The sequence below is a fragment of the Leucopleurus acutus genome (genome assembly GCF_964270905.1).
Source record: "Leucopleurus acutus genome assembly, chromosome: 16".
In the NCBI taxonomy this organism is placed as follows: Eukaryota; Metazoa; Chordata; class Mammalia; order Artiodactyla; family Delphinidae; genus Leucopleurus; species Leucopleurus acutus.
This window is the reverse complement of record NC_139158.1, coordinates 64,559,612-64,573,948: the sequence shown is the minus strand read 5'-3', so window position 1 is coordinate 64,573,948 and position 14,337 is coordinate 64,559,612. Positions and strand designations below refer to the sequence as shown.

The window sequence follows — 14,337 nt, the reverse complement described above, 5'->3', positions numbered from 1 at the left end:
TGTCAAAGAGTGTTTTTCCTATGTTTTCCTCTAAGAGTTTTATAGTGTCCAGCTTTACATTTAGGTCTTTAATCCATTTTGAGTTTATTTTTGTGTATGGTATTAGGGAGTGTTCTAATTTCATTCTTTTACATGTAGCTATACAGTTTTCCCAGCACCACTTATTGAAGAGGCTGTCTTTTCTCCATTGTATGTTCTTGTCTCCTTTGTCATAAATTAGGTGACCATATGTGCACGGGTTTATCTCTGGGCTTTCTATCCTGTACCATTGATCTATATTTCTGTTTTTGTGCCAGTACCATACTGTCTTGATTACTGTAGCTTTGTAGTATAGTTTGAAGTTGGGAAGCCTGAGTCCTCCAGCTCCGTTTTTCCTTCTCAAGATTGCTTTGGTTATTCGGGGTCTTTTGTGTTTCCATACAAATTGTAAATTTTGTTCTAATTCTGTGAAGAATGCCAATCGTTGGTAGTTTGACACGGATTGCACTGAATCAGCAGATTGCTTTGGGTAGTATAGTCATTTTCACAATATTGATTCTTCCAATCCAAGAACATGGTATATTTCTCCATCTGTTTATATGATCTTTGATTTCTTTCATCAGTGTTTTATAGTTTTCCAAGTACAAGTCTTTTGCCTCCTTAGGTAGGTTTATTCCTAGGTAATTTTATTCTTTTTGTTGCAATGGTAAATGGGACTGTTTCCTTAATTTTTCTTTCTGATTTTTCGTTGTTAGTGTATAGGAATGCAAGAGATTTCTGTGCATTAATTTTGTATCCTGAAACCTTTCCAAATTCATTGATTAGTCCTAGTAGTTTTCTGGTGGCATCTTTAGGATTTTCTATGTATAGTATCAATTGATGCAAAAAAAAAAAAGCATTTGACAAAATCCAACACTCACTCATGATAAAAATTCTCAGAAAGCTAGGAACAGAGGAAAACTTCCTCAACTTCATAAGGGACATCTACAGAAAACCTACAACTAACTTCATATTTAATGGTGAGAACTGGATGCTTTCTCTTAAGATCAGGAACAAGGCAAGGATGTACCCTCTCAACACTTCTTTTCAACATGGTACTAGACATCCTATCTAGTACAATAAGACAAAAAAAGGAAATAAAATATAAATTGGAACAGAAGAAATGAAACTTTATGCTTTACAAGGAAATTTGCCTTTACTATGAGTAACTTCACTGGAAGGATTTGAGCAAATGTTTGATGGGATTTGATGTACCTTCACCACACACATATAGAAACAACTGCCCAATCCAGTTTTTGATTTGTAAACTCAGGTTTTAATGACCTTCAAACTAAAGTAACTGTCTGCATTAGCTTCCTGAAATGTTAACAGCATTAACCCAATCACTAGCAGAACTGGCTGAAGAGATACCACCTAGGTTCTGGATCCCTGAGACAGAAAGGTCCAGATGCAGGATATAAATTGCCAAATGCCAGGGCATACCCAGTTATCACCTAGTATGGTAGTTCCTTTGGGCTTCTCCAACAACAATCTTTTTTGCATTTCACATTTTATAAAACAGCATCACAACCTTTAGGGAACCCAACAGGAAGTTAAGAAAAGGATGGTGAAGTTCATTCCATACAAAAGATTCCTGAAGACCCTACATTATTCAAACTCACATAATTCATGACTAATATTTCCAGAAAATAAAGGTATAATGAACACACTTTCATTGGCCTACCAGCTTTGAAATCATGTGGTTGATGAATTTTGTCAATTTGGTAGGATCTGTATTAATTCAAATTTTATACATAAGGCTTTTTATATCACACAACTTCAAGTTGATCGACTTCAATTTTGCATAAAATACATCTATCTATACCTTAACATGATTACCACTTTACAGAGGAGGAAGTGAAACTCAGAGAAGCTGCAAGACCATATAAATTGGTGTATAGAAAAGATGAACTCAGACCTATGGGTCTGAGGACTTGGGCCATGTTGTGGGCCCTGTGCACTGTCCCTGATACAGGAAATGAGCACAGGGCATGGATCTGCTCTACAGTTCAACACCACCACCACCCTTTCCCTGGCTGTGCAGATTTTGCTGGGTGTAGCCGAAATTGTGGATATCTCCCAGCATCTCTTCTACCCCTCCTTCACTGTGCAGCATCTAAGGGATTTGGACAGGACTGACTTCACACTCACTTAAACTTATAAGAGTAATCCCATGCCCCTTGTCACAGTCATAGGCTTAGACAATCTGAGCCTGGGGCAACTGGTTCATAAGGCAGGGACAGGAATGGAGTAATCCAACCCGAACTCGGGACTCTGGTCCTAAGTTTATTAAAATCTTACTTTCTTGTTAGATTTGAATGAAGCAGCATGGAGTCTTAAATGATACTGGCTTCCATCCTCTGACCACAAGGGTTTAACCTGAAAACAGCACTGAGAGGTGAGATGATAAGACAACCAACAGGCCTGGAGCAGTACACCTCCCATGGACTTCCCTATTACGTGAACTAACACATCCCCTTTACTGTGGAATCAAATTGAATTGGGTTTCCTGTTACTTGTAACTAAAAGCATCCCAAGTGCTGCAGCTGGTCAGAAATATGGTCATATTAAGCTTTAAAGAGTCCACTCCTGAGGCTTCAATTAGAGGAGTAAGCACTGAGGATAAAAAGAAGAGATATTCTAGGAAATTGTTCTACAGAAACCTGTGTTCTCTGAACACAGCGGGAAGAGAGAAAGCATTCATAGGCTCACCCTGGCTTCTGGCTGAAGACTGTAAAGTCACATGTGGCCGTAGGTGACAGAGCTCATAGGGAGGACTGCCCAGCAGGGACTAAGCTAACCCAGGTGAGTCCCTGAGGAACAGGGGCAGACAAGGTGACAACAGGCAGAACTCACTCACTCGTTCGGACTACCCATGTGCACAGAAGTCTCCTACAGGGAGGCACTCCTATTCCCCACTTCAAGGCCCAGGGCCCAGGGCCAGGGCATCCTCCCATGGAATCCTAAAAGACAGCAGAGCCTAAAAGTGAGAGTACGTGTTCTGCAACTAGATTCAAATTGTGGCTCCACTACATGCTAGATGTGTCTATACTGGTTCAAGTTAATCCACTTCATCAGCACCTCAGTTTCTAATCCATAAAGTCATCACAATAGTACCTGCTTCATAGGGTTTTTTTTTTGAGGATTACACAAGACAATACAAGTAAAGAACTTGGAACAGTGCCCGGCACAAAATTAGCTGTTGTTATCTCGCCTGCGATACTCTCTCCCTGGAAGGTGGTACTCGTCTGTGGTCAGCTCTCTCTCTGAACAGCTTGGCCAATTGTTCCATGACCCACAGAACAGACACTTGGCTACAGGGCTTCTTCCTGAATGCCCAGACTTGGCTGGACAAAGAGCAACTTCCTGTCAGGGTTCTGGATCAGAGAGCAGCTTGTCGCCTGAGGAGGGCAAGGCTTTTCCAGATGGCCACTCGTCCTCTCCTCAGGCTGCAGGTGCCCATCAGGAGAAATACCAGAGCCCTTCTTGCTCCCTCTATACAGCCTGCTCCCTATTTCTCCCTCGGATCACTATGTTACGATAGCAGAAGGACATCAGACTGCTGCTTCCAGGAGGGAAGAGGAAAAAAATGACATCACCCTCCCCTGTGGGAGAACTGCTTGTACACCACAGAGCACTGCCACATGCCAGGGACAAGCAGTGACCGGAGTCTGTTCTGACCTGTACAAGGGGAGGGCAACTCAAGGGCAGAGCAGGCGTGGGTATGCTCTTGGAGGGATTTTCACCACCTAGCAGAGGAAATGGTCTCATGGCCTAACACCATCATTTCACTTTGTGTTTATTTTTTTTTAAATATTTATTTATTTACTTGGTTGCACCGAGTCTTAGTTGCAGCTCTCGGGCTCCTCAGCTGCAGCATGTGGGCTCCTTAGTTATGGCAGGTGGGCTCCTTAGTTGCAGTTTGCCAGCTCCTTAGTTGCAGCATGTGGGCTCCTCAGTTGCAGCTCGCCAGCTCCTTAGTTGCGGCGTGTGGGCTCCTTAGTTGTGGCATGCATGTGGGATCTAGTTCCCTGACCAGGGATTGAACTCGGGCCCCCTGCACTGGGAGCGTGGAGTCTTAACCACTGCACCACCAGGGAAGTCCCTCACCTTGTCTATCTTTCCAGCCTCATCTCCAATTAGTCCCCCACCATGGATCCCACCCAGACACTGGCCCAAAGGGGCCCTCCAATAAACCCCTCCCTCAAGCCCTGCCTTTTTCTACCTTGGCTCATATGGCAGAGACTGCCATGCAGTCTCCAATACCCACTTCTCCCAAAGGGAAAAAAGTACACTTTCCAGCTTCCCCTGAATGAGGTGTGGCCACGTACAGATGTTCTGGCATATGGGATATGAACAGAAGTGATGTGTGGCACTTCCGGGTTGTGCTCTTAAAGGAAAAAGGCGTGCCTCGCCTTTCCCTTCGCAGCTGCGGAAAGACAGGCAAGGTGGTGAGCGATCTGAGTCCACACAGAGAGAGCAACACCTTGGGCTGGTGGGGCACTCAGGAGGAAGCTGGCCCTGGACACCTGGACACCTGCTCAGAGCCACAGCAGAGCCACTGTGGAGAGCCTGCAGTTTGACTAAAGACAGAAATAAACCTCTGTCTTAAGCCAGCTTCTTTGGTATTCTCTTTAAGGCACCATAATCTATATCCTAATTAAGCTCCTATTTCTCCCTTCCCTTTAAGGGGAGAGGGCACGGTTCTGTGAGAAGGCCAGTCTAGAACCACAAGAAAAGATACAAAGAACTGTCCACTCTGGTGCTCCAAGGCTCCTTTCGGCCTAAAGCCAAGGTTTACCCAGAGTGAGAATACGAATGAAATGGATGTAACAATAGGTAATGAGCACAGGTGAGCCTCCCTTTGATCCTCAAATATTCTTTCTGCAGCAAACCTCTACTCAGGACTGAACTCACCTATGCAGAATCAAACACAAGCACCAAGGAAGCCTAAGCTCACCCCTGGAAGAGAATTTACTAAATGGATTCTGGTAGTCTATGAAACCTCATTTGGAAAAGCAAATCTAAACTGACCTTCCAAATTAACTTATATGACTAAAGGCCTGGCTGAGCGAAAAGGAAACATCTGCAGGCCAGAGTCAGAAGGGGTACCTTAGCGACAGACAACCATGACAATCTGTTCCTCTCAATGCCTCTGAACTTTGTTCTGCTTGTTCCCAGCATAGGGATCCCTTTCCTATTCCCCTGCCTTCTGGTTCACCCCGTACCTACCCTCACACTTTAAGGCCTAACTCAAATGTCACCTCCTCCTCTCGACATCCCAGCCCCTGCTCTTCAGGCAAAATCTGAATGTGTTCCCACAACACTTCACACGTTCTTTACATAGAACTTAGTAGTCCTCACTGTAACTGTTTATGTGCTTTTCTCCCCTCATGAAAGAGCCCTGCCTCATTCATACCTAGTCCTACCTCATGATTTTGGAAAGGAGGAAATCAGATCTGTGAAGAGCTCAGATCACAAGTGAACAGGAGCAGAACTGCTACTAAGATAGAGTCTGTGGACTTCAGACCAGAACTGCTTCTCCTGCCTAACTTTACCAGCAGGAAAATGGTTGGGGAGGATAGACCAAAAAATAAATCTCTGCAGAGCGTTTTCTGGTCCTGCTGGACCAGAAGCCCCAGAAATCTCCATCTGAGAAATCTATTAGAACCCAAGTTCCCATAATCAGAGTACTTGGCATAAAGGGAGTACTTTTTTACAGTAATTGTCCCCAAATAACTGTCCTCAATTACAGTACAGTAATTGTGCTGTCCCAAGCAGCACACATTCTGTAATATTTTGATTTTCACTTAAGCACAGCGTCAAGTTCACACTGCCTGTGAACTAGGACACAAGCTGCCTGGTGTCAGAGTCTCACCTTGAAACATCTCCCCACTTAAACTCCCCCCACTGTCTGAAATTCCACCCCTAAAGATAAGAGCTTTCTTAGAAGCTGAGGTGAAAACTAGATGTGCTGAGAGAACAGATGATCTGTTTAGCTGGTTTTATTCTTTCAAATCTTAAGAAATTTAGTCATCAGGTTAGTCAAGTACCCAGCAAATCCATGAGGAAACGGGAGACTCTGATGTGAAAAAAGTGAGGGCAATGCCTGGAACAGGGGGTGCCTTCTGGAGGGCTGCGGCCTATGGAGTATGCTGAATATGCCTCTGTGTTTGCTCTTATTGATATCCAGCGACGTGATGAAGGCTGAACATGTCTACTGACCCCAGTTCACAGATGGTGAGAACTGAGGCTCCTGCTGGTGAGTGGCAGAGGCAGGACGAGTGGTCAGGTTTTTAATTTCCCAGCTAGAGCACAGCAAGATGAATGGTCTAGTTTGCTTCAGCCTGGGAACTGCTGGCAATCTCAGCAATCAGGCCTGGGAGAGCTGTGAAATGGTCTGTGGTCTGTGTCCACCTGACATGGGGGCGTAGGGGTGGGGGGGAAACGTCCCTTCCTGGCTGCACAAACCTGCTCTCCATCTGAGAGGGTACAGGAATGACCAGGCTATACCCCAACATGGGTGAGGGGCCTGTGTGGTACACTAAGCCGCCAAATTGACTGGTTTTACAAAGGACCAGCAGGGGGGTAACAAGTTAAAACACAGGGATTTGAAATACCCTTCTGTTCCCCCTAAAGCATTTTGTAACTGTCCACCCCTGCCAGCCTGGCGAGTATTCCCATAGCAGATCTTGTTATTTTAAAACCTGTCAGGCACATTTCCCCAATTCACCAAGGGACTTCCAAACCCCAGTGAAAGGGATCCTTCTGTATTGAGAGAGAATTTTAGAAATCCCATGTCGGTATATTGGTATGAGACCCAAAAGTAGTACATAAAAATAGAAAATCACTCACTCAGGTTTCTTCATTTTATCAACATGGCAACACCTTGCCTATCGGTTTTGCAGCTTATCAGAGGTCAGATGAGTTTAGAACTCAGCTCTCTGACTGCCTGGGTTAATGTTTTCACTAAGATAAAGACGTAGTATTTATTAAGAGTTTACTGTAGGCCAGACATTGTGCTAAGCATTTTACATTATGTCATTTAATGTAACGAAGTTCTGAGGTAGGTACGTATCCCCATTTCACAGATGGAGAAACTGAAGCTCACAGTTCTTTGCCCAAGGTCACAGAGGAAGCAAGCGGTGGAGGCTAGATTCAAATTCAGGTGTGCTGACTCCAAGCCTGCTCATATTACTCAACACAAATCAAGGCCCTCAAGTATAGTTAATCAGGAATTCCAAAACCAAACAAGAGGTCCGCACACCCTCTTGTGCGGGAACACCCACCCTGTACTCAGGGCAAGGTGCCTCCTCGGACAATTACTATGATTATCTGTTATAATCACCATTCGGATAAGGAAACAGAACCCCAGCACCCCAGGAGTCTCCTTCCTGACCTACTTTCAGTCATTCATCCACCTACCCCCAAGGATAACCACTGTACTGACCCCAAACATAACAGATTCATTTTAATCTGTTTTTGAACCTTATATACATATCTACCGTATCATATATATGAGTTTATGTTAGCTTCGTTGGCTCAACATTATATTTGTGAGATGTTGGTGGGTATAGCTGTAGCTCATTCACTCACTGCTGTATAGTATTCCACTGTATCAAGACACCGCAATTTATTTACTCGATTTATTCTTCACACATTTATTTACTGTGAATAAACACCTGAGCTGTTTCCAATTTAGGGCTCTTAAGAAGAGTGCTGCTTTGAACATGTGTGCACATTTCAAAATAATTTTAAATGCCTAACATAACGACCTTCCCAGCATTTTCGGGGGGCAAGTAGTTTAACCTCCATGTTACATACTAGAAGATGAGGGATTTAATCAATACCACAGAACTCTGAGTGGCAGAGCTGGGTCTCAAACTCAGACCTTCAGGCTCCCCGACCACTGCTCCTTCCTTCCTTCCACCACAGCACTGAAAAGGGAAGGAGGAGGGGAGGATGCAGACTAAAGTCAGAGGTCAGCTGACCAGAGCCAACCAGCAAGCCAGGCCAATCCACAGAGATAGGGGCTCAGAGAGAACCGTCCTCAGAGCAGACCAAATCCCTCACATCACGGTTTCCTCTCTCAGGCTGTCCGAGAATGGCGCTGCGGTGGGAGCCCAGCAGAAACAGGGGAGGTTTGTAACAATTACGACTCTCATCTAAAAAGTACAAAACAAACATTTTTCTCCTTGAGGAAAAACAAGGAGATAATCACTTCAAATTCCTAAGATTGGGCAAACTTATGTCAGATAATACCAAAAGCTGGTGGGGATATAGACAAATCACAGAGCTGACAGGAATGTTGAAGTCAGAACCACCATTTTCAAGTACATTCTGGTGCATTAACTAAAACCCTTCCATCTAGCAATTCCTCTTCTAGGTAAATACTCAAAAGAAATGATCACGCACAGGGGATGTGTACACAGGCAGTCCCTGAAGCATCATCTACAAAAGTGTAAAACTAGAAACCTCAATGACCCTGAGTAGGAAGGGGTTAAATAAACTCTGGCATACATAACTATTGTTTAAAAAAAAAAGTTACACCTACAAGGGGGGATGGGCGTGCCCAAAACCCCACAATACACCAGCTGAAGAATCAACGAGATCCACCTACAGGTTTCAACCGGGATGAAGACGAACATAATGCTAAACAAAAAGCAACAAGTTCCAAAAGAGTAAGTATATGATACTATTTATACATATTTTTAAAACACATAAAATACTCTATCATTTACCAATATAAATGTTAATAACACTCGAAAATACTATATGGAGAGGAGGGATAAATTGGGAGACTGGGACTGACATATACATACTACTTTATATAAAATAGATAACTAATAAGGACCTACTGTATAGCACAGGGAACTCTACTCAATACTCTGTAATGGTCTATATGGGGAAAGAATCTAAAAAAGAGTGGATATATGTATATGTATAACTGAGTCACTTTACTGTACAGCAGAAACTAACACAACATTGTAAATCAACTATACTCCAGTAAAAAATTTTTTAAATACTATACATTATTTCTCAACATATATGCATGTATTGGGGAAAGCATAAAGGGAAAGAAAGGAAAAGCAATTCAGGGGGTTTGTACCTCATCCTAGTGTTTTGTTTCCCTTAAAAAAATCTGAAGGAAATATGGCAAAATGTTAACATTTTTTAAGTGTAGGTGGGGGTTAGATGCATACATGTTTGCTCTATATAATCCTGTGTACTTTTCTATATATTTAAAATATTCCAGAATTTTTAAAATAAAAGACTAAAGTCACTACAATATTTTTTACCTATCAGATTAGCAATAATTTAAAATTTGATAATACTGATAAGATTGTAAAGAAACTGGTGTGCATAACCAGTTGGTGGGAGATTACAAACTGGGACAAGCTCTTTGAAAGGTGATTTGGCATCATCTATCAGAAATTTAAATATGCATACCCTTTTCCCAAGCAAATCCCGCCTCCAGGAACTTATCGCATGAATTTATTCATACACAAGAGCAAATTAATCTTCAGGAAGGTTTACTTTGCTTGAGCACTTGGTAAGAGTGAAAAAATCGGTGAATCATAATTTTCTGTAGGAAAATGTTTAAAGTCCAGTACACCCATACAATGGAATAATGGCCACTGTCAAAATGAGGTAGAGCCACACATCTATGCTGACATGAAATGAGGGCCAAGGTATCTTTAATGAAAAAAGCAAGCTGCATATGATACCAACTGTATAAAAAGATATTTTCTATTAGACATATAAGAAATGTGCAGTTTGGATACGCACAGAAAATATCTGAAAAGTTATAAAAGAGTTTGTTAAAAATAGGTATATCTGCAAGGGAGGTGGGGCTACCAGTGGGAGGGAGGCTTTTCCCCTTAGTATTCTTTTGTATGGATTTTACCACAATCATATGTCACTTTTATATTGGGGGGGTGTGTGTGTACAAAAACTACAGATTCTAAACTTAGAGCCACTGAATTGGAATGCTGTAAAGCTGGGTCCAATAAATCTGTTTTGTTTTGTTTTTTTTTTTTTGCGGTACGCGGGCCTCTCACTGTTGTGGCCTCTCCTGTTGCAGAACATAGGCTCCGGACGCGCAGGCTCAGCGGCCATGGCTCACGGGCCCAGCCGCTCCACAGCATGTGGGATCTTCCCGGACCGGGGCACAAACCCGCGTCCCCTGCATCGGCAGGCGGACTCTCACCCACTGCGCCACCAGGGAAGCCCAAATCTGTACTTTTAACAAGTCACCCAGTGACTCCCAGGCAGCTGAGTTGGCCACTGCTCCAGGTGAGACCTGGGCCAGGTGACACATGGAGGGGAGGAAAGGATCTCATTGACAGGTCTCTCTCAAGTTCTCAGAAATAAGCTTGCCCCCAGAATGAACCATGTATTCAATGGCAGAGAGATATAAACTTATCTAAAGGACACAGAATGGCCACCAAAGCCAGTGGGACTGGCCAGTAAGACATTATGAACATCCCTAAGGAATCAGTGGCCCTAATAAAACAAGCACTGCCCAGGCAAGAGGATGCTCCCATCTAACAACTGAGCCTGTCCTTTCTTCTTTGTGCCAGGAATACCCACAACCAAGAGCACCAGGCAGAATGAGACCTAGGTTTCCTTTTTACTCTCCAGAAGGGAGGCATTCGATAAATAGTCGTTGAATGAACAAGTCAATTTATCTTAGCCTGAGGCATTTCTAACTCCAGTGCTCTGCTCCAATGCTCAATAAACAAGGTCTAAGCTAGACAGAGGAGTTTTGATAGCTGTTGGCTTCGTTTTAAATAAATAACTGGCACCTGGCATTGAGCATCATTTACTGCTATCTGATTCAGACCACCCAGCTTTGAGAGATATCCATCCACTGGTGGGTACCTGAGCAGGACTCTGGTGAAGTCACTAAGGTGGAGAGTGCTGCCATGCCCTGCAGCCCACATGGGGAGCCCCTCCTGGGTGACTACTGGCCAGCTGGCCTTCCTCAGGCAGCTCCTTTTAGCTCAATACTTGGGCTCGCCAAGTGCACAGCTAGACTGCCTACAGCTAGTCTACAGCTAGTAATCGAGCTGCGTGGGCCAATTCTGTGGCCACCAGCCATATGCAGCTACTAGCACCTGAAATGTGGTTAGTCTGAACTGAAATGTTCAGTAAATGTAAAACACATACTGGATTTTTTTTTAAATTTATTTTATTTGTTTATTTTTGGCTGCGTTGGGTCTTTGTTGCTGCGGGTGGGCTTTCTCTAGTTGTGGTGAGCAGGGGCTACTCTTCGCTGCAGTGCGTGGGCTTCTCATTGTGGTGGCTTCTCTTGTGGAGCAGGGGCTCTAGGCGCATGGCCTACAGTAGTTGTGGCACGTGGGCTCAGTAGTTGTGGCTCACGGATCCTAGAGCACAGGCTCAGTAGTTGTGGTGCACGGGCTTAGTTGCTCTGCGGCATGTGGGATCTTCCCGGGCCAGGGCTTGAACCTGTGTCCCCTGCATTGGCAGGCGGATTCTTAACCACTGTACTACCAGGGAAGTCCCACATACTGGATTTTAAAGGCTTAATACAAGAAAAATAATATATAATAGCTTATTAAATAGTAATTTCTATGCTGATTACATGCTGAAATAATAGTATTTTGGATATTTTGAGTTAACAAAATTTATTAAAAGAAATTTCAGGGACTTCCCTGGTGGTCCAGTAGTAAAGAATCCACCTGCCAATGTAGGGGACCTGGGTTTGTTCCCTGGTTGGGGAACTAAGATCCCACATGCTGCGGGGCAACTAAGCCCACACGCCACAACTAGAGAGCCCATGTACTGCAACCACTGAGCCTGCGAGCTCCAGAGCCCACACACCACAACTAAAGAGAAGCCTGTGTGCCACAACGAAGATCCTGCGTGCTGCAATTAAGACCCAACTCAGCCAAATAAATAAATATTGAAAAAAAAAAAAGAAAGAAGTTTCACCTGTTTCTTTTTACGTTTTAAAATGTGGCTACAAGAAAAAGTTACAGGCTGACTCACATTATATTTCTAATGGATAATGCAGCACATATGACTAAGAAACTGCCACTTGACACATTATGTCTTCACAGCCTGGCTAAGAACTGACCTCTCACAGGGTCAGAGATCACCTTAGTCTGCATGGCCCTGACCTGCTGTCTGAAACCCAACTCTGTACTCCCTTGGGAACACTGTCAGATGTCCCAGGAGTTCCATATACCATCTAATGCCTATGTATTTTAACAGAGAAGTTCAAGCCAAAAAATATACAGTGATGTTACAATTTCAGGTAAAACGAAGCTGGGAAGCTTGTAGAATTTACTGGAAACTCATTAATTATTCTGAAACTCCCAAGAAACATGTAATTTTTCAATTTCTGTAAGTTTTAGAATAAGACGTGAACATGAGATTTTATGGTAACCCTTACTACCACCACTGTAGTTTCTATGTAAAATAAACAGTGTTGTTAGAAAATATCTTCGGTTGCAATTATGACAAAATTGGACCCAGAAGGAGAATCCCACATCACCTCTTAGTTCTTCTGTTCTGTTAGCAGGGATGGGATGACTGCACCCATGCTGTTCTGAGCACTAGTTCTCCTGCTGGCTTCTAACAGAGCTCCCTTTCCTTGATTGTTCCCACTCCATACCAAGAGTACCAAGACCTTCAGAGGCTAAGTGACTTTGTCAAGGTTAACTTGAGCAGCAAGAGGTGGAGGTAAGAATAAGAGTCAGGTATTTCTACTTCCTCCAAGAAGGCTACAACTCCACAAGGCAATTCCTGAGGATCACTTGTCATTTTCAATTTTGAGGGACTCAACTGGATCAGACCAACCTAACACCCGCTTTCTGTGTCAGCCCTTCATGATACAGATACAACCCAGAACCAAAATGCTTACTTGGGGAACTGGCCGAGACCCGCTTCCTGGTCAGGCTCTCCTGGCTGGCCTTGTCTGAAGCTGAAGAGCCCCTCGTCTGGACATGCCTCTTTCCTGAGTTCTCCTCTGGCTCTGGTGACTTCTCCATTCCGTGGAAATACTTCATGTGATAGTGCAACAGTTTGGCTTTGCGGAAAAATTTTAAACAATCCACAACCTTGCACCTAAACTTGTGATCTAGGTCGACAGCTGGTGCTTTAGATGTCACAAAATCATCTGTTTTCTTACAAGTATTTGTTACTGAAAAAAAAAAAAAAAAGATCCCTCATGCTTATTCGAACTATTACAATACATGCATTAACACAACACATGGCAACAGAGAGTGAGAGAGCAGCATGCATATGTAGACGGAGACATCAATGACTACTGCTGTTTGAAAGAATGGTGTAACTTCAGGGTAAATAACAGAGACTCAACTGTGATTCATCTTTTGAAAGAAGAGATCAACTTTTTTTTTTCTTTTTTAAAGCAGCCACACAAGTTCTCAGGGTTTCAGAAGAACAAGGGAAAATCCTAAAAAAAAAAAAAAATCAGGGATCCAACCTAGCACTTGTTATTCATAGGTTGGACCAGATTCAGACTTTCTACCATCCCGATACCTTTGTGTAGACAAGACTAGAGAATATTCTGGTGGGATCTCTTTATGAAACTGAAAGGATCTTACAATGGTTTTTGCACAAGGAAAGTAACTATTACAAAGCTTTTAGTATTGCGCTTTTGAGATTTCACTACCGTGTACTCTGATCAAGAGGATTCAGAAAAGAGGAGAAAAAAAAGACAACCAACTGAATGGAGCTGGAAGGCATGTGGAAAACTTGGAGAACTCAATGATCAAATTCAAAGAGAGAAAAAGAAGTCTGACACCCTCTCCCCAAACCAAATAAACTGAAGGCAATGGTCTGTCATGAATCAATGACAAAATGTAATGCTGTCACAAGGAATTCGTGAGTGTTAGAAACTCAGTTTATTGAAGACTCCCTTCACAATGCCCTCACCCTAATGAGAGCAATCACCATAAACTCAAATCACTCCTACTCTACAGATTAAGTCACCCAGGAATATCCTGAATGGACAGAACTTTCCTGAGTGAATCAAATTCTTCCTAAATGCAATGACACAATTTCCATTAGAAGTGAATAGCATGCTGAACTTTTGGTAAATATTATGATTACTTTTTCAAGTACCATTCCACAATCAGAAGGAATAAAAAAAATTATTAAGCTCAATCTGAATCATCCTCTACCTTTCAAAATCAGCACTAGGGTATGATTATAAAACTGGTAGGCTTGGGACTTCTCTGGTGGCACAGTGGTTAAGAATCCGCCTACCAATGCAGAGGACACGGGTTACAGCCCGGGTCCGGGAAGATCCCACATACCGCAGAGCAA

The 14,337-nt window shown here is 43.2% G+C and overlaps 1 protein-coding gene across 1 annotated transcript in view; it reads right to left on the bottom strand.

Moving 5' to 3' along the window:
• Nucleotides 1-14,337, bottom strand: part of PHF20 (PHD finger protein 20) — a 133,221-nt gene that overhangs the window by 30,503 nt on the left and 88,381 nt on the right. The window contains exon 11 of the mRNA XM_082858219.1: nucleotides 12,911-13,189. Within this exon, the coding sequence (XP_082714345.1) occupies nucleotides 12,911-13,189 (279 nt within the window). The remainder of the gene's footprint in view (nucleotides 1-12,910; nucleotides 13,190-14,337) is intronic.